At 46.0% G+C, this 21,008-nt stretch overlaps 1 protein-coding gene across 1 annotated transcript in view; it reads left to right on the plus strand.

Annotated features, from left to right (window-relative positions):
* Positions 1 to 21,008, plus strand: part of LOC121286771 (cytokine receptor-like factor 1) — an 81,647-nt gene that overhangs the window by 51,318 nt on the left and 9,321 nt on the right. Inside the window, exons 2-3 of the mRNA XM_041203811.1 lie at positions 17,436 to 17,714; positions 20,827 to 20,956. Of these exons, the coding sequence (XP_041059745.1) occupies positions 17,436 to 17,714; positions 20,827 to 20,956 (409 nt within the window). The remainder of the gene's footprint in view (positions 1 to 17,435; positions 17,715 to 20,826; positions 20,957 to 21,008) is intronic.

The following is a 21,008-nucleotide window of genomic DNA, read 5'->3' on the forward strand; positions in this document are numbered from 1 at the left end:
AACTAAACCTAAACTCCAGGGGCTCCAACCCCGAGTATACACTAAACTAAACCTAAACTCCAGGGCTCCAACCCCGAGTATACACTAAACTAAACCTAAACTCCAGGGCTCCAACCCCGAGTATACACTAAACTAAACCTAAACTCCAGGGGCTCCAACCCCGAGTATACACTAAACTAAACCTAAACTCCAGGGGCTCCAACCCCGAGTATACACTAAACTAAACCTAAACTCCAGGGGCTCCAACCCCGAGTATACACTAAACTAAACCTAAACTCCAGGGGCTCCAACCCCGACTATACACTAAACTAAACCTAAACTCCAGGGGCTCCAACCCCGAGTATACACTAAACTAAACCTAAACTCCAGGGGCTCCAACCCCGAGTATACACTAAACTAAACCTAAACTCCAGGGGCTCCAACCCCGAGTATACACTAAACTAAACCTAAACTCCAGGGCTCCAACCCCGAGTATACACTAAACTAAACCTAAACTCCAGGGCTCCAACCCCGAGTATACACTAAACTAAACCTAAACTCCAGGGCTCCAACCCCGAGTATACATTAAACTAAACCTAAACTCCAGGGGCTCCAACCCCAAGTATACACTAAACTAAACCTAAACTCCAGGGGCTCCAACCCCGAGTATACACTAAACTAAACCTAAACTCCAGGGGCTCCAACCCCGAGTATACACTAAACTAAACCTAAACTCCAGGGGCTCCAACCCCGAGTATACACTAAACTAAACCTAAACTCCAGGGGCTCCAACCCCGACTATATACTAAAACTAAACCTAAACTCCAGGGCTCAAACCCCGAGTATACACTAAACTAAACCTAGACTCCAGGGGCTCCAACCCCGAGTATACACTAAACTAAACCTAAACTCCAGGGCTCCAACCCCGAGTATACACTAAACTAAACCTAGACTCCAGGGGCTCCAACCCCGAGTATACACTAAACTAAACCTAAACTCCAGGGCTCCAACCCCGAGTATACACTAAACTAAACCTAAACTCCAGGGCTCCAACCCCGAGTATACACTAAACTAAACCTAAACTCCAGGGGCTCCAACCCCGAGTATACACTAAACTAAACCTAGACTCCAGGGGCTCCAACCCCGAGTATACACTAAACTAAACCTAAACTCCAGGGCTCCAACCCCGAGTATACACTAAACTAAACCTAAACTCCAGGGGCTCCAACCCCGAGTATACACTAAACTAAACCTAAACTCCAGGGGCTCCAACCCCGAGTATACACTAAACTAAACCTAAACTCCAGGGTCTTCAACCCCGAGTATACACTAAACTAAACCTAGACTCCAGGGGCTCCAACCCCGAGTATACACTAAAACTAAACCTAAACTCCAGGGGCTCCAACCCCGAGTATACACTAAACTAAACCTAAACTCCAGGGGCTCCAACCCCGAGTATACACTAAACTAAACCTAAACTCCAGGGGCTCCAACCCCGAGTATACACTAAACTAAACCTAGACTCCAGGGGCTCCAATCCCGAGTATACACTAAACTAAACCTAAACTCCAGGGGCTTCAACCCCGAGTATACACTAAACTAAACCTAAACTCCAGGGGCTTCAACCCCGAGTATACACTAAACTAAACCTAAACTCCAGGGGCTCCAACCCCGAGTATACACTAAACTAAACCTAGACTCCAGGGGCTCCAATCCCGAGTATACACTAAACTAAACCTAAACTCCAGCGGCTCCAACCCCAAGTATACACTAAACTAAACCTAAACTCCAGGGGCTTCAACCCCGAGTATACACTAAATTAAACCTAGACTCCAGGGGCTCCAATCCCGAGTATACACTAAACTAAACCTAAACTCCAGGGGCTCCAATCCCGAGTATACACTAAACTAAACCTAAACTCCAGGGGCTCCAACCCCGAGTATACACTAAACTAAACCTAAACTCCAGGGGCTCCAACCCCGAGTATACACTAAACTAAACCTAAACTCCAGGGGCTCCAACCCCGAGTATACACTAAACTAAACCTAAACTCCAGGGGCTCCAACCCCGAGTATACACTAAACTAAACCTAAACTCCAGGGGCACCAACCCCGAGTATACACTAAACTAAACCTAAACTCCAGGGGCTCCAACCCCGAGTATACACTAAACTAAACCTAAACTCCAGGGGCTCCAACCCCGAGTATACACTAAAACTAAACCTAAACTCCAGGGGCTCCAACCCCGAGTATACACTAAACTAAACCTAAACTCCAGGGGCTCCAACCCCGAGTATACACTAAACTAAACCTAAACTCCAGGTGCTTCAACCCCGAGTATACACTAAACTAAACCTAAACTCCAGGGGCTCCAACCCCGAGTATACACTAAACTAAACCTAGACTCCAGGGGCTCCAACCCCGAGTATACACTAAACTAAACCTAGACTCCTGGGGCTCCAACCCCGAGTATACACTAAACTAAACCTAGACTCCAGGGGCTCCAACCCCGAGTATACACTAAACTAAACCTAGACTCCAGGGCTCCAACCCCGAGTATACACTAAACTAAACCTAGACTCCAGGGGCTCCAACCCCGAGTATACACTAAACTAAACCTAACCTCCAGGGGCTCCAACCCCGAGTATACACTAAACTAAACCTAAACTCCAGGGCTCCAACCCCGAGTATACACTAAACTAAACCTAGACTCCAGGGGCTCCAACCCCGAGTATACACTAAACTAAACCTAAACTCCAGGGGCTCCAACCCCGAGTATACACTAAACTAAACCTAAACTCCAGGGGCTCCAACCCCGAGTATACACTAAAACTAAACCTAAACTCCAGGGGCTCCAACCCCGAGTATACACTAAACTAAACCTAAACTCCAGGGGCTCCAACCCCGAGTATACACTAAACTAAACCTAGACTCCAGGGGCTCCAACCCCGAGTATACACTAAACTAAACCTAAACTCCAGGGGCTCCAACCCCGAGTATACACTAAACTAAACCTAAACTCCAGGGGCTCCAACCCCGAGTATACACTAAACTAAACCTAAGCTCCAGGGGCTCCAACCCCGAGTATACATTAAACTAAACCTAAACTCCAGGGGCTCCAACCCCGAGTATACACTAAACTAAACCTAAACTCCAGGGGCTCCAATCCCGAGTATACACTAAACTAAACCTAAACTCCAGGGGCTCCAATCCCGAGTATACACTAAACTAAACCTAAACTCCAGGGCTCCAACCCCGAGTATACACTAAACTAAACCTAAACTCCAGGGGCTCCAACCCCGAGTATACACTAAACTAAACCTAAACTCCATGGGCTCCAACCCCGAGTATACACTAAACTAAACCTAAACTCCAGGGGCTCCAACCCCGCGTATACACTAAACTAAACCTAAACTCCAGGGGCTCCAACCCCGAGTATACACTAAACTAAACCTAGACTCCAGGGGCTCCAACCCCGAGTATACACTAAACTAAACCTAAACTCCAGGGCTCCAACCCCGAGTATACACTAAACTAAACCTAAACTCCAGGGGCTCCAACCCCGAGTATACACTAAACTAAACCTAAACTCCAGGGGCTCCAACCCCGAGTATACACTAAACTAAACCTAGACTCCAGGGCTCCAACCCCGAGTATACACTAAACTAAACCTAAACTCCAGGGGCTCCAACCCCGAGTATACACTAAACTAAACCTAAACTCCAGGGGCTCCAACCCCGAGTATACACTAAACTAAACCTAGACTCCAGGGGCTCCAACCCCGAGTATACACTAAACTAAACCTAAACTCCAGGGGCTCCAACCCCGAGTATATACTAAACTAAACCTAGACTCCAGGGGCTCCAACCCCGAGTATACACTAAACTAAACCTAAACTCCAGGGCTCCAACCCAGAGTATACACTAAACTAAACCTAAACTCCAGGGGCTCCAACCCCGAGTATACACTAAACTAAACCTAGACTCCAGGGCTCCAACCCCGAGTATACACTAAACTAAACCTAGACTCCAGGGCTCCAACCCCGAGTATACACTAAACTAAACCTAAACTCCAGGGGCTCCAACCCCGAGTATATACTAAACTAAACCTAAACTCCAGGGGCTCCAATCCCGAGTATACACTAAACTAAACCTAAACTCCAGGGGCTCCAACCCCGAGTATACACTAAACTAAACCTAGACTCCAGGGGCTCCAACCCCGAGTATACACTAAACTAAACCTAAACTCCAGGGCTCCAACCCCGAGTATACACTAAACTAAACCTAAACTCCAGGGCTCCAACCCCGAGTATACACTAAACTAAACCTAAACTCCAGGGCTCCAACCCCGAGTATACACTAAACTAAACCTAAACTCCAGGGCTCCAACCCCGAGTATACACTAAACTAAACCTAAACTCCAGGGGCTCCAACCCCGAGTATACACTAAACTAAACCTAAACTCCAGGGGCTCCAACCCCGAGTATACACTAAACTAAACCTAAACTCCAGGGGCTCCAATCCCGAGTATACACTAAACTAAACCTAAACTCCAGGGGCTCCAACCCCGAGTATACACTAAACTAAACCTAAACTCCAGAGGCTCCAACCCCGAGTATACACTAAACTAAACCTAAACTCCAGGGCTCCAATCCCGAGTATACACTAAACTAAACCTAAACTCCAGGGGGTCCAACCCCGAGTATACACTAAACTAAACCTAAACTCCAGGGGCTCCAATCCCGAGTATACATTAAACTAAACCTAAACTCCAGGGGCTCCAACCCCGAGTATACACTAAACTAAACCTAAACTCCAGGGGCTCCAACCCCGAGTATACACTAAACTAAACCTAAACTCCAGGGCTCCAACCCCGAGTATACACTAAACTAAACCTAAACTCCAGGGGCTCCAACCCCGAGTATACACTAAACTAAACCTAAACTCCAGGGCTCCAACCCCGAGTATACACTAAACCTAAACTCCAGGGGCTCCAATCCCGAGTATACATTAAACTAAACCTAAACTCCAGGGGCTCCAACCCCGAGTATACACTAAACTAAACCTAAACTCCAGGGGCTCCAACCCCGAGTATACACTAAACTAAACCTAAACTCCAGGGCTCCAACCCCGAGTATACACTAAACTAAACCTAACCTCCAGGGGCTCCAACCCCGAGTATACACTAAACTAAACCTAAACTCCAGGGCTCCAACCCCGAGTATACACTAAACTAAACCTAAACTCCAGGGGCTCCAACCCCGAGTATACACTAAACTAAACCTAAACTCCAGGGCTCCAACCCCGAGTATACACTAAACTAAACCTAAACTCCAGGGCTCCAACCCCGAGTATACACTAAACTAAACCTAAACTCCAGGGGCTCCAACCCCGAGTATACACTAAACTAAACCTAACCTCCAGGGGCTCCAACCCCGAGTATACACTAAACTAAACCTAAACTCCAGGGGCTCCAATCCCGAGTATACACTAAACTAAACCTAAACTCCAGGGGCTCCAACCCCGAGTATACACTAAACTAAACCTAAACTCCAGGGGCTCCAACCCCGAGTATACACTAAACTAAACCTAAACTCCAGGGGCTCCAACCCCGAGTATACACTAAACTAAACCTAAACTCCAGGGGCTCCAACCCCGAGTATACACTAAACTAAACCTAAACTCCAGGGGCTCCAACCCCGAGTATACACTAAACTAAACCTAAACTCCAGGGCTCCAACCCCGAGTATACACTAAACTAAACCTAAACTCCAGGGCTCCAACCCCGAGTATACACTAAACTAAACCTAAACTCCAGGGGCTCCAATCCCGAGTATACACTAAACTAAACCTAAACTCCAGGGGCTCCAACCCCGAGTATACACTAAACTAAACCTAAACTCCAGGGGCTCCAACCCCGAGTATACACTAAACTAAACCTAAACTCCAGGGGCTCCAATCCCGAGTATACATTAAACTAAACCTAGACTCCAGGGGCTCCAACCCCGAGTATACACTAAACTAAACCTAAACTCCAGGGGCTTCAACCCCGAGTATACACTAAACTAAACCTAAACTCCAGGGGCTCCAACCCCGAGTATACACTAAACTAAACCTAAACTCCAGGGGCTCCAATCCCGAGTATACATTAAACTAAACCTAGACTCCAGGGGCTCCAACCCCGAGTATACACTAAACTAAACCTAAACTCCAGGGGCTTCAACCCCGAGTATACACTAAACTAAACCTAAACTCCAGGGGCTCCAATCCCGAGTATACATTAAACTAAACCTAGACTCCAGGGGCTCCAACCCCGAGTATACACTAAACTAAACCTAAACTCCAGGGGCTCCAATCCCGAGTGTACACTAAAACTAAACCTAAACTCCAGGGCTCCAACCCCGAGTATACACTAAACTAAACCTAGACTCCAGGGGCTCCAACCCCGAGTATACACTAAACTAAACCTAAACTCCAGGGCTCCAACCCCGAGTATACACTAAACTAAACCTAGACTCCAGGGGCTCCAACCCCGAGTATACACTAAACTAAACCTAAACTCCAGGGCTCCAACCCCGAGTATACACTAAACTAAACCTAAACTCCAGGGGCTCCAACCCCGAGTATACACTAAACTAAACCTAAACTCCAGGGCTCCAACCCCGAGTATACACTAAACTAAACCTAAACTCCAGGGCTCCAACCCCGAGTATACACTAAACTAAACCTAAACTCCAGGGGCTCCAATCCCGAGTATACACTAAACTAAACCTAAACTCCAGGGGCTCCAACCCCGAGTATACACTAAACTAAACCTAAACTCCAGGGGCTCCAACCCCGAGTATACACTAAACTAAACCTAAACTCCAGGGGCTCCAATCCCGAGTATACACTAAACTAAACCTAAACTCCAGGGGCTCCAACCCCGAGTATACACTAAACTAAACCTAAACTCCAGGGGCTCCAATCCCGAGTATACACTAAACTAAACCTAAACTCCAGGGGCTCCAACCCCGAGTATACACTAAACTAAACCTAAACTCCAGGGGCTCCAACCCCGAGTATACACTAAACTAAACCTAAACTCCAGGGGCTCCAACCCCGAGTATACACTAAACTAAACCTAAACTCCAGGGGCTCCAACCCCGAGTATACATTAAACTAAACCTAAACTCCAGGGGCTCCAACCCCGAGTATACACTAAACTAAACCTAGACTCCAGGGGCTCCAACCCCGACTATACACTAAACTAAACCTAAACTCCAGGGCTCCAACCCCGAGTATACACTAAACTAAACCTAGACTCCAGGGGCTCCAACCCCGAGTATACACTAAACTAAACCTAAACTCCAGGGCTCCAACCCCGAGTATACACTAAACTAAACCTAGACTCCAGGGGCTCCAACCCCGAGTATACACTAAACTAAACCTAAACTCCAGGGGCTCCAACCCCGAGTATACACTAAACTAAACCTAAACTCCAGGGCTCCAACCCCGAGTATACACTAAACTAAACCTAAACTCCAGGGGCTCCAACCCCGAGTATACACTAAACTAAACCTAGACTCCAGGGGCTCCAACCCCGAGTATACACTAAACTAAACCTAAACTCCAGGGCTCCAACCCCGAGTATACACTAAACTAAACCTAAACTCCAGGGGCTCCAACCCCGAGTATACACTAAACTAAACCTAGACTCCAGGGGCTCCAACCCCGAGTATACACTAAACTAAACCTAAACTCCAGGGTCTTCAACCCCGAGTATACACTAAACTAAACCTAGACTCCAGGGGCTCCAACCCCGAGTATACACTAAACTAAACCTAAACTCCAGGGGCTCCAACGCCGAGTATACACTAAACTAAACCTAAACTCCAGGGGCTCCAACCCCGAGTATACACTAAACTAAACCTAAACTCCAGGGGCTCCAATCCCGAGTATACACTAAACTAAACCTAACCTCCAGGGGCTCCAACCCCGAGTATACACTAAACTAAACCTAAACTCCAGGGGCTCCAACCCCGAGTATACACTAAACTAAACCTAGACTCCAGGGGCTCCAATCCCGAGTATACACTAAACTAAACCTAAACTCCAGGGGCTCCAATCCCGAGTATACACTAAACTAAACCTAACCTCCAGGGGCTCCAACCCCGAGTATACACTAAACTAAACCTAAACTCCAGGGGCTCCAACCCCGAGTATACACTAAACTAAACCTAGACTCCAGGGGCTCCAATCCCGAGTATACACTAAACTAAACCTAAACTCCAGGGGCTTCAACCCCGAGTATACACTAAACTAAACCTAAACTCCAGGGGCTCCCACCCCGAGTATACACTAAACTAAACCTAGACTCCAGGGGCTCCAATCCCGAGTATACACTAAACTAAACCTAAACTCCAGGGGCTCCAACCCCGAGTATACACTAAACTAAACCTAGACTCCAGGGGCTCCAATCCCGAGTATACACTAAACTAAACCTAAACTCCAGCGGCTCCAACCCCAAGTATACACTAAACTAAACCTAAACTCCAGGGCTCCAACCCCGAGTATACACTAAACTAAACCTAAACTCCAGGGGCTTCAACCCCGAGTATACACTAAACTAAACCTAGACTCCAGGGGCTCCAATCCCGAGTATACACTAAACTAAACCTAAACTCCAGGGGCTCCAATCCCGAGTATACACTAAACTAAACCTAAACTCCAGGGGCTCCAACCCCGAGTATACACTAAACTAAACCTAAACTCCAGGGGCTCCAACCCCGAGTATACACTAAACTAAACCTAAACTCCAGGGGCTTCAACCCCGAGTATACACTAAACTAAACCTAAACTCCAGGGGCTTCAACCCCGAGTATACACTAAACTAAACCTAAACTCCAGGGGCTCCAACCCCGAGTGTACACTAAACCTAAACTCCAGGGGCTCCAACCCCGAGTATACACTAAACTAAACCTAGACTCCAGGGGCTCCAACCCCGAGTATACACTAAACTAAACCTAACCTCCAGGGGCTCCAACCCCGAGTGTACACTAAACCTAAACTCCAGGGGCTCCAACCCCAAGTATACACTAAACTAAACCTAAACTCCAGGGGCTCCAACCAGGAGTATACACTAAACTAAACCTAGACTCCAGGGGCTCCAACCCCGAGTATACACTAAACTAAACCTAAACTCCAGGGCTCCAACCCGAGTATACACTAAACTAAACCTAAACTCCAGGGGCTCCAACCCCGAGTATACACTAAACTAAACCTAAACTCCAGGGGCTCCAACCCGAGTATACACTAAACTAAACCTAAACTCCAGGGGATCCAACCCCGAGTATACACTAAACTAAACCTAAACTCCAGGGGCTCCAACCCCGAGTATACACTAAACTAAACCTAAACTCCAGGGGCTCCAACCCCGAGTATACACTAAACTAAACCTAAACTCCAGGGGCTCCAACCCCGAGTATACACTAAACTAAACCTAACTCCAGGGGCTCCAACCCCGAGTATACACTAAACTAAACCTAAACTCCAGGGGCTCCAACCCGAGTATACACTAAACTAAACCTAAACTCCAGGGGCTCCAACCCGAGTATACACTAAACTAAACCTAAACTCCAGGGGCTCCAACCCCGAGTATACACTAAACTAAACCTAAACTCCAGGGGCTCCAACCCCGAGTATACACTAAACTAAACCTAAACTCCAGGGGCTTCCAACCCCGAGTATACACTAAACTAAACCTAAACTCCAGGGGCTCCAACCCCGAGTATACACTAAACTAAACCTAAACTCCAGGGGCTCCAACCCCGAGTATACACTAAACTAAACCTAAACTCCAGGGGCTCCAACCCCGAGTATACACTAAACTAAACCTAGACTCCAGGGGCTCCAACCCCGAGTATACACTAAACTAAACCTAAACTCCAGGGGCTCCAACCCCGAGTATACACTAAACTAAACCTAAACTCCAGGGCTCCAACCCCGAGTATACACTAAACTAAACCTAGACTCCAGTGGCTCCAACCCCGAGTATACACTAAACTAAACCTAAACTCCAGGGGCTCCAACCCCGAGTATACACTAAACTAAACCTAAACTCCAGGGGCTCCAACCCCGAGTATACACTAAACTAAACCTAGACTCCAGGGGCTCCAACCCCGAGTATACACTAAACTAAACCTAAACTCCAGGGGCTCCAACCCCGAGTATACACTAAACTAAACCTAACCTCCAGGGGCTTCAACCCCGAGTATACACTAAACTAAACCTAGACTCCAGGGGCTCCAACCCCGAGTATACACTAAACTAAACCTAAACTCCAGGGGCTCCAACCCCGAGTATACTACTAAACTAAACCTAAACTCCAGGGGCTCCAACCCCGAGTATACACTAAACTAAACCTAAACTCCAGGGGCTCCAACCCCGAGTATACACTAAACTAAACCTAAACTCCAGGGGCTCCAATCCCGAGTATACACTAAACTAAACCTAAACTCCAGGGGCTCCAACCCCGAGTATACACTAAACTAAACCTAAACTCCAGGGGCTTCAACCCCGAGTATACACTAAACTAAACCTAAACTCCAGGGGCTCCAACCCCGAGTATACACTAAACTAAACCTAAACTCCAGGGGCTCCAACCCCGAGTATACACTAAACTAAACCTAAACTCCAGGGGCTCCAATCCCGAGTATACACTAAACTAAACCTAAGCTCCAGGGGCTCCAACCCCGAGTATACACTAAACTAAACCTAAACTCCAGGGCTCCAACCCCGAGTATACACTAAACTAAACCTAAACTCCAGGGGCTCCAACCCCGAGTATACACTAAACTAAACCTAAACTCCAGGGGCTCCAACCCCGAGTACACACTAAACTAAACCTAAACTCCAGGGGCTCCAACCCCGAGTATACACTAAACTAAACCTAAACTCCAGGGGCTCCAACCCCGAGTATACACTAAACTAAACCTAGACTCCAGGGGCTCCAACCCCGAGTATACACTAAACTAAACCTAAACTCCAGGGGCTCCAATCCCGAGTATACACTAAACTAAACCTAAACTCCAGGGGCTCCAACCCCGAGTATACAATAAACTAAACCTAGACTCCAGTGGCTCCAACCCCGAGTATACACTAAACTAAACCTAAACTCCAGGGGCTCCAACCCCGAGTATACACTAAACTAAACCTAAACTCCAGGGGCTCCAACCCCGAGTATACACTAAACTAAACCTAGACTCCAGGGGCTCCAACCCCGAGTATACACTAAACTAAACCTAAACTCCAGGGCTCCAACCCCGAGTATACACTAAACTAAACCTAAACTCCAGGGGCTTCAACCCCGAGTATATACTAAACTAAACCTAAACTCCAGGGGCTCCAACCCCGAGTATACACTAAACTAAACCTAAACTCCAGGGGCTCCAACCCCGAGTATATACTAAACTAAACCTAAACTCCAGGGGCTCCAACCCCGAGTATACACTAAACTAAACCTAAACTCCAGGGGCTCCAATCCCGAGTATACACTAAACTAAACCTAAACTCCAGGGGCTCCAATCCCGAGTATACACTAAACTAAACCTAAACTCCAGGGGCTCCAACCCCGAGTATACACTAAACTAAACCTAAACTCCAGGGGCTTTAACCCCGAGTATACACTAAACTAAACCTAAACTCCAGGGGCTCCAACCCCGAGTATACACTAAACTAAACCTAAACTCCAGGGGCTCCAACCCCGAGTATACACTAAACTAAACCTAAACTCCAGGGGCTCCAATCCCGAGTATACACTAAACTAAACCTAAGCTCCAGGGGCTCCAACCCCGAGTATACACTAAACTAAACCTAAACTCCAGGGCTCCAACCCCGAGTATACACTAAACTAAACCTAAACTCCAGGGGCTCCAACCCCGAGTATACACTAAACTAAACCTAAACTCCAGGGGCTCCAACCCCGAGTACACACTAAACTAAACCTAAACTCCAGGGGCTCCAACCCCGAGTATACACTAAACTAAACCTAAACTCCAGGGGCTCCAACCGCAAGTATATAGTAAAACTAAACTCCAGGGCTCCAACCTTGAGTATATTCTGGCCAAAGCGGTCACGGACTGTGATAACTAATCTCCTAAACACTTAATTAGATGACTTACCCTAAGAGTCAGCCACAGACAGGCGGAGGCAGATCGTGGGTCAACGAACCCCAGAAGCCCAAATCGGGCTGCCGCGGACTAAGGAGTCCTTGAAACGTGAGGTTCTAACGCTGGCACTCCATGACTCAACCCTAGGGGTTAGTCATCTTGGTGGGACCGCCAAGAAACTGTAGGAGATTAATCACACCAAGGCATCATTAATACGTAGAAACCCCATTTATTACTTGTGCACAAGGGAGGCAACACAATGAGAGCTATCGTACCATCTCGTAGCAGAATACGCACAGACCTGTTAAAAGCATTTTTACAGCCAATCAGTAAATTTTGCACAAACCTATCCACTTATTTGCATAAGTTAACTGACTAATCCATATTTCAGTAAATTTTCATTCCTAGCACAACAGACATAGTGCTTTCACAAATGCTTATCACAATCCTGATCACATTGGCCTGAGAAAGAACAAAATGGAATGTCTCAGGGCTCATCCTACAACTGTGGTCAGACAAGATGGTATTGTTCTCAAGGCTGCAGTATTTTTCTCTTAGGCCTAGGCATATAATTCAACTTCTCCATTAACCCTTTTAGCACTAAATGGGTTCCCTATAGTTGCCTAGGCCACCACACTTGGTCAAATTAGGATACGTGCAGCAGACTAAGGCTTTGTGATTTCCCCCATGGTTAAATAGCTTATGTAGATGTTTACACAAACACATGCACCCACACATGATCTCTGCTCATACATGAAGAATAGCAACTTGGGCAACATGCTGTGGCTCAATGGGTAGCTCTCACCCCTCCAAATCCAAAGTTCACAGATTTGAGGACATAATCCACTGATATACAGCACTGGCAGAGAGAATACTGCACTCCCAGAAAGAATGCTGCACTGTCTGAGGGAGTGCTGCGCTGTTGGAAGGAGTGCTGCACTGCAGGAGGGAGTGCTGCACTGCAGGAGGGGGTGCTGCACTGCCATAGGGGGTGCTGCACTGCCGGAGGGGGTGCTGCACTGCCGGAGGGGGTGCTGCACTGTCAGAGGGGGTGCTGCACTGTTGGAAGAAGTGCTGCACTGTGGGAGGGAGTGCTGCACTGTCACATGGAATGCTGCACTGTCAGAGGGAGTGCTGCATTGTCAGAGGGAGTACTGTAATGTCGGAGGGAATGCTGCACTATTGCAGGGAATGTTGCACTGTGGCAGGGAGTGCTGCATTGTCGGAGGGAGTGCTGCACAGTCAGAGGGAGTGCTGTGAAGGGACTGTTGAAGGGAGCCATTCAAGTTGGGGGAGGAAATGGGAGGGTAGTAGTGGTAGTGGACAGTATAATTAGGGGGATAAATACTGTTCTCTGCAGCCATGAGCGTGAGACCCTAAGGCTGTGTTGCCAGCCCAGTGCCAGGGTTAAGGACATCTTCGCAGGGTGAGAGAGGATCTTGGAATGAGAGGAGAGGGATCCAGATGTTGTCATCCATGTTGGTACCAACAACATTGATAAGACTAGAAAGGAGGTTCTGCTGAAAGAATTTGAACAGTTAGGAGCTAAATTAAAAAGTAATCTTGGGATTACTATCTGAGCCACGGGCAAACTGGCAAAGGGTAATTAAAATCAAGGGGTTAAATACGTGGCTCAAAGCTTGGTGTGGGAGGAATGGGTTTCAGTTCATGGGGCACTGGCACCAGTACTGGGGTAGAAGGGAGCTGTTCCGGTGGGACGGGCTTCACTTGAACCGTGCTGGGCTCAGTGTCCTGGTGAACTTAAAAACTGGGGTTGTAGAGAGGGCTTTAAGCTAAATAGAGGTGGGGAAGGTTCTGGAGAGGGGATATGTAGGCTTACAAAGCAAAAGGATTTGGCAGCCTTGCAGGGCAGCTATTTAGGTATTGATAGCCAGAGTGTGACAGAAAGTGACAGAATGTACAAACATAAATAAACAGCAGCAAATAGGGTCAAAGGGGGAAAAATGATAAAAAGGCAAAATTAATGGCTCTTTATTTAAATGCATATAGTATTCGGAACAAAATGAATGAATGAATGGCATAAGTAGAGATTAATGGGTATGATCTTATAGCCATGATGGAGACAGGTCAAAGCTGAGAACTAAATATTCAGGGGTATGTGACTTATCGAAAGGACAGGTAGGAAGGAAAGGGTGGTGGGGTAGCCTTGTTAGTATGAGATGGAATAAGAATGATAGCAAGAAATGATCTTGGATCAGAGGATGTAGAATCCATACGGGTGGAGATAAGAAATAACAAGGGGAAGAAGACACTGGTGGGAGTGGCCTATAAGCCCCCTAATAGTAGCTATGGTGTAGGACAGAGAATAAATCAGGAGATAATGAGGGAAAGTAAAAAAGGGAGTATATTAATCATGGGTGACTTGAATCTTCATGTAGATTGGGAAAATTAAATTGGCAGAGGTAGCCACGAGGAAGAATTCATATATTGTATTCGGGATAGTTTCCTAGAACAATATGTTGTGGATCCAACCAGGGACCAGACTATTTTGGATCTGGTAATATGTAATGAGGCAGGTTTAATAAATGATCTCAGAGTAAAAGATCCCCTGGAAAACAGTGACCATAACATGGTAGATTTTAGCATTCAGTTTGAGAGTGAGAAACTATGGTCGGAAACATCTGTGCTAAACTTAAATAAGGGTATTTACAAAGGAATGAGGGCAGAGTTGGCTGGAGTGACTGGGGGAAAGGAGTTTAGCAGAAAAAACAGTTGATGAACCGTGGCAGACGTTTAAGAAAATAGTTCATGACTCACAACAAAGATATATCCCAGTGAGGATGAAGGATTCTAGGAAGGGGATAAACCAACCATGGTTAACCAAGGAAGTTAAGGACAGTATCAAATTGAAAGAAAAACATACAATGTGGCAAAGATTAGTGGTAAGCCAGAGGATTGGGAAAGTTTTAAAAACCAACATAAGATGACCAAAAAAAATAATAAATAGGGAAAAAACAAACTTTGAGGGTAAACTAGTAAGTGATATAATAAGACAGTAAGAGCTTCTTTAAATGTATAAAAAGAAAGCGAGAGGCCAAAGTGAATATAGGCCCCTTAGAGAATGAGGCTGGGGAAATAATGGGGAACCAGGAAATGGCAGAGGAGTTGAATACATACTTTGCATCAGCCTTCACGGTAGAAGACACTAATAGCATTCCAAAAATACTAAATAATCAAGGGGCAAAAGAGGGTGAGGAAATAAATACAATAGCTATCACTAGAGAAAAGGTAATAGGGAAACTAATGGGGCTAAAGGCCAACAAGTCACCTGGACCTGATGGGTTGCATCCTAGGATATTAAAGGAAGTAGCTACAGAGATAGTGGATGCACTGGTAGTAATCTTCCAAAAAGTCTCAGAGGATTGGAAAACTGCCAATGTAACACCCTTATTCAAAAATGGAAGGAGAGAAAAAACAGGTAACTATAAGTCAGTTAGCTTAACACCCATCATTGGGAAAATGTTAGAGTCTATTATAAAGGATGTAATAGCAGAGCATTTAGAAATGCATAATATAATCAAGCAGAGTCAGCATGGCTTCATGAAGGGGAAATCATGCCTGGCAAATTTATCAGAATTCTTTGAGGCGGTAACAAGCAGGATAGATAAAGGGGAACCAGTAGATGTAACATATTTGGATTTCCAAAAGGCATTCGATAAGGTACCACACATAATGCTACTTAATAAGATAACAGTCCATGGTGTTGGGGGATAGTATATTAGCATGGATAGAGGATTGTCTAACAGAAGACAGAGAGTTGGGATAAGGAGGCATTTTCAGGATGGCAACCTGTAACTATTGGAGTGCCACAAGGATCAGTGCTGGGGCCACAATTATTTACAATATATATTCATGATTTGGACGAGGGAAGTGAATGTACTAGCACCAAGTTTGCGGTTGACACAAAAATAGGTGGGAAGGCAAGTGGTGCGGATGACACAAATAGTCTATAGAGCGATGTAGACAGGTTAAGTGAGTGGGCAAAAACTTGGCAGATGGAATATGATGTAGGAAAATGTAAGGTTATGCAGTTTGGCAGGAAGAATAGAAGAGCTGAATATTATTTAAATGGAGAAAGACTGCAGAAAGCTACAGCACAGAGGGATTTGGGGGTCCTCGTGCATGAATCCCAAAAAGCTAGCATACAAGTTCAACAGGTAATAGGGAAGGCAAATTGAATGTTGGCCCTTATTTCAAAGGGAAAGGAGTATAAAAATAGGGAAGTCTTGCTAAAGCTACTATACAAGACACTAGTTAGACCACACCTAGAATACTGTGAACAGAAAGATATACCAGCATTGGAGGCAGTTCAGAAAAGGTTCACTAGGTTGATCCTGATTTTCACATGAGGAGAGGATGAGTAGGTTGGGCCTGTACTCATTGGAGTTTAGAAGACTGAGAGGCGACCTTATTGAAACATATAAGGTTCTTAGGGGGCTTGACAGGGTAAATGCTCAGAGGTTGTTTTCCATTGTGGGAGAGTCTAGGACCAGAGGACATAATCTCAGAGTAAGGGGTCACCCATTTATGACAGAGATGAGGAGGAATTTCTTCTCTCAGAGGGTAGTCAGTCTGTGGAATTCTTTACCGCAGAGGGCTGTAGAGGCTGGGTTGTTAAGTATTGTCAAGGCTGAGATGGATAGATTTTTAATCAATAATGGAATCAAGGAAGATGGAGTTGAGGATTATCAGATCACCCATGATCTCATTGAATGGCGGAGCAGACTCGATGGGCCAAATGGTCTACTTCTGCTTTTACATATTATGGTCTTATGCACTGTCGGAGGCAGTGCTGCACTGTTGGAGGGGGTACTGCACAGTCAGAAGGAGTGCTGCACTGTCAGAATGAGTGCTACACTGTTGGAAATGCTGTCTTTAACGTGAAAATTAAACTGAGGGCCTGATTGCCTCCTCAGGTGAAGGTAAAAGATTCCCCTGGCCACTGTTCATAACAGAGCAATAGTGTTCTCCCTGGCGCCCTGGGCCAACATCACAGACACAGGTTATCTGGTCATTGCTGTTTGTGAAATTTTGCATTGCACAAATTAGCTGCTGCATTTCCTAAATTACAACAGTGGCTACACTTCAAAAATATTTCATTGGTTGTAAAATACGCTGGGAAGTCTTGAAGTCATGGCAGGCGCAATAGAAGAGCAAATAATTGCTTTTATTAAAGAATTGCAAAATTGTACCTCGATTTTTGGGGAAGAAATCTGAGGGAGGTAGGTTGAGAGATTTTCGCTATTTAAAACATTTTAAGAGGTTCTTTCTGCTCCCTTCCTTCACAGCTCTTGCCATGGTTGTACCCCAGGATCCAGTCCTAACCATGGGGTCATCGCTAACTTTCACCTGCATTATGAAGTCTGGGGTGAAAGTGGACCCCCGTGAACTCTACTGGACGCTGAATGGCCAGAGGCTTCCCTCGGAGCTGTACACACTGGTGAACAGCAGTGCGCTGAAAGTGACATTGCATGGGCTGAATGGGTCACGGCAACAATCCGGCGACAACTTGCTGTGTCACCGAATGGACGGCAGGATTCTCGCCGGGTCATGTCTCTACGTGGGCCGTAAGTTTCTCTCGCCACTCTTGCTCTGTTCTCCACTAGCAAAACGAAACTGTCTGACTCTGCACCAGTGTGCAGTGACCATGTGTTCACATTTATTTTTGAGACTGTAGAAAAGCGAGTTCTCGCTTATCTGTGCATATCAGCTGAACTTCTGACCACATATCCTCACCCAGCACCAAGACTGCCTATTTCTACCTCTGTAACAATGCCAACCTCTATCCCTACCTCATTCACCTGCTGCTGAAACCCATCATACCGCTAGACCTGACTATTTGAATATTCTCTGGTCCAGCTTCCCACTTCCACCCTCCTTAAACGTGACCTCATCTGAAACTCTGCTGCCTGTATCGTAACTTGCACCAAGCTGTTCATCCGTCACTCCGAATTCGCAGACCTCCATTGGCTCCCAGTCCAACATTGGCTCAATTTTAAAATTCTCATCCTTGTTTACAAAGCTCTCCATGGCTTCAACCCCAGTCAATATCAAAAACCTTCTCCAGTCCTACAACCCTCCAAGATCTCTGCACTTCTCCAGTTCTGGCCTCTTATGCATCCCCAATTTTAATTGCTCCACCATTAACGGCCGGGCCTCCAATTACCTGGGCCCCCATCTCTGAAATTCTCTCCTGAAACCTCTCCACCTTTCTCTCCTACCTCTCTGACCAAGCTTTTGGTCGTCTGTAATGATATTTCCTTATGTAACTCACAGTTAAATTTTGCTTGATGATCACTCCTATTTGCTTTACTATATTAAAGGTGCTTTATAAATGCAAGTTGTTGTTGTTGTGTGTGTGTATACGTATGTGAATGTCTGTAAATGCATCTGTGTGTATATCTGTGTGTGTCCTGTGTGCATCTTCATGTGCTTGTCTGTGTGTGTGAAGATATGAGTGTGTGTTATGGAGACTGATGTCAAAGATTTTCTGCATAACAATGCAAACTGGCGCAGCATTTTATTCACCTGTTGAACAGGTAAATCTGCTGTGCTGTGGAACTGAGCTAAAGGCGAACAGATTCACAGGCTCAATGTCCTAGCCTGCAATAAAAACTATAAATGCTAGAAAGTATGTCTGGCAGCATCTGTAGAGATAGAAACAGAGTTAATGTCTCAGGTCAATGAATTTACATCAGAACAGTCGGTGTGGGTCAGCTGATCCCAGTAGGGGTAGCAATTGGGCTCAGTGCCCGTGGAGGTGGAGAGATGAGAGAGTGAGATATAGGGGGCCAAATTTTCAAAAGGCTGTGGGATAGGGACCTGGTATGGGCATGATATCAATATCATGGTCCCGGAGGTTTTCTTGGGATCTAACAACACAGTTTGTAATTTTCAAAGGGTCGGCAGGATGAAGGGAACAGGAAATCTGCTCAGCCACCAATTAATTTAAACTCCTTAAGGACTTGTCCACAGGCCTATCTAATGGAGAATGGAATTTTTAAACCTTATTTTGGCAAACCTGGACTTCAGTGCACATTGTCAGGTTTGTCCCGGATCCAAATAAAGTTTATTTGTCCCAGAGGTGTTGTTGGATCCCAATAAAATCTTCGGGACCATGAAATTGATATCATGCCCATATCAGGTCCCTCTCCCATGGCCTTTTGAAAATCTGGCCCCCTGTATCTCACTCTCTCATCCCTCCACCTTCAGGGGCACTGAGCCCAATTGCTACCCCTACTGGGATCAGCTGACCCACACCGACCATTCTGATGAAAAGTCATTGACCTGAGACGTTAACTCTTGTTTCTCTCTCTACAGATGCTGCCAGACATGCTTTCTAGCATTTACAGTTTTTATTACAGGCTAGGGCATTGAACCTGTGATGCTGTTGGCCTTTAGCTCAGTTCCATAGCAGAGCAGATTTACCTGTTAAAACAGGTGAATAAAATGCTGTGCCAGTTTGCATTATTATGTAGAAAATCTTTGACATCAGTCTCCATAACACACACTCATGTATTCACACACACAGACACACTATCATTTAAAACTGTTTATTAAGGAACCTACTTGTGTTGGTGCTAGTGCTGGACCTTAATTTTTCCTGCATGGCTGCAGCCAGCTGCGTTGACACTGCTGGCCTTCTGAGGAACTGCCTGCTCCAATCAGCAAGGCAGCAGCAGCCCCCAACATGGCTGCCGTCTACCTTTGCCCTGGCTCTAGGCAGGCAGTTCCTGACTCCTGGAGAATCTTGCTGCCACTAATTGGGCACTGAGCTCATCTTCTGCCGAATTAAACTATTTGAATTTAAAAATAGCGCTAAGACATAGGGTAAGATTTGGGATTCATTCAGCTTTGAAAATCTGGCCTAGAGTTCCTACTAACTGACTGCTATCCAGTGCCCCTGCTGGAGAGACTGGTTCTCCCCTCATGGCTCAACATTGGTCATGAGTCTCTCACTGTTTTTCTCTCTCGTCTTCCTGTCAAGGGCCAACAGTCAGCTAAGGTTGCCAACTTTTGTTGGATGTATTCCTAGTTATTGTCACGTGACACCTCAGTTCCATCATTGGTCGCCTGACACACCCTTATGGAACCCCACCCCACAGCTAATTGAAAGGTGAATACTAGCCTTCCTTAATTGATTGGATGTTTCTTGACTCAGTCAAAAGCTTTCGTAGTCTAGAACAGGGGTCACAGTCTCAGGATAAAGGGTCAATCATTTAAGACTGAGATCAGGGGAAACTTCTTCACTCAGAGGGTTGTGAATTTTTAGAATCCCTACCCAAGAGAGCTATGAATACTCAGTTGTTAAATATATCCAAGACAGAGTTGATAGATTTTTGAGCACCAATGGATTAAGGGATATGGCGTAGTGTGGGAAATGGAGTTAGTGTAGAAGATGAGCAATGGCCTGGCGGAGCAGACCCATGAGGCTGAATGGCCGAGTCCTGCTCCTATTTCTTAAGCTCTTAAAAGGGTTGAGTCATCCATTTGCCAGCTGACTGCTTCTGAAATGGGACTGGTTACACTGTAGAATAGGATGGGACCAATTTAGCAGGTGTCACCCAAAAAGGTTTGTGACTGTGAAAGCCCTTTCAATGAAAGTGAAGGTGGCTCACAACTCCACAGAGTGTTTAATATCTGGTTGTTTCTTTCTCTCTCTCTTTCTCTTTCATGCAGTTCCCCCCGAGAAACCCACCAACATCACCTGCTGGTCGAAGAACGCTAAGGACCTAACCTGTAAATGGAGCCCAGGAGGCGAGGGTGAAACATTCCTTCATACAAAGTACACACTGAAATACAAGCTACGGTAAGGCAGCACAAATGGGAGTCCTGTTGCTTTGTTAGTCAATGCACAAATC

This window comes from Carcharodon carcharias, chromosome 14 (assembly GCF_017639515.1).
Source record: "Carcharodon carcharias isolate sCarCar2 chromosome 14, sCarCar2.pri, whole genome shotgun sequence".
In the NCBI taxonomy this organism is placed as follows: domain Eukaryota; kingdom Metazoa; phylum Chordata; class Chondrichthyes; order Lamniformes; family Lamnidae; genus Carcharodon; species Carcharodon carcharias.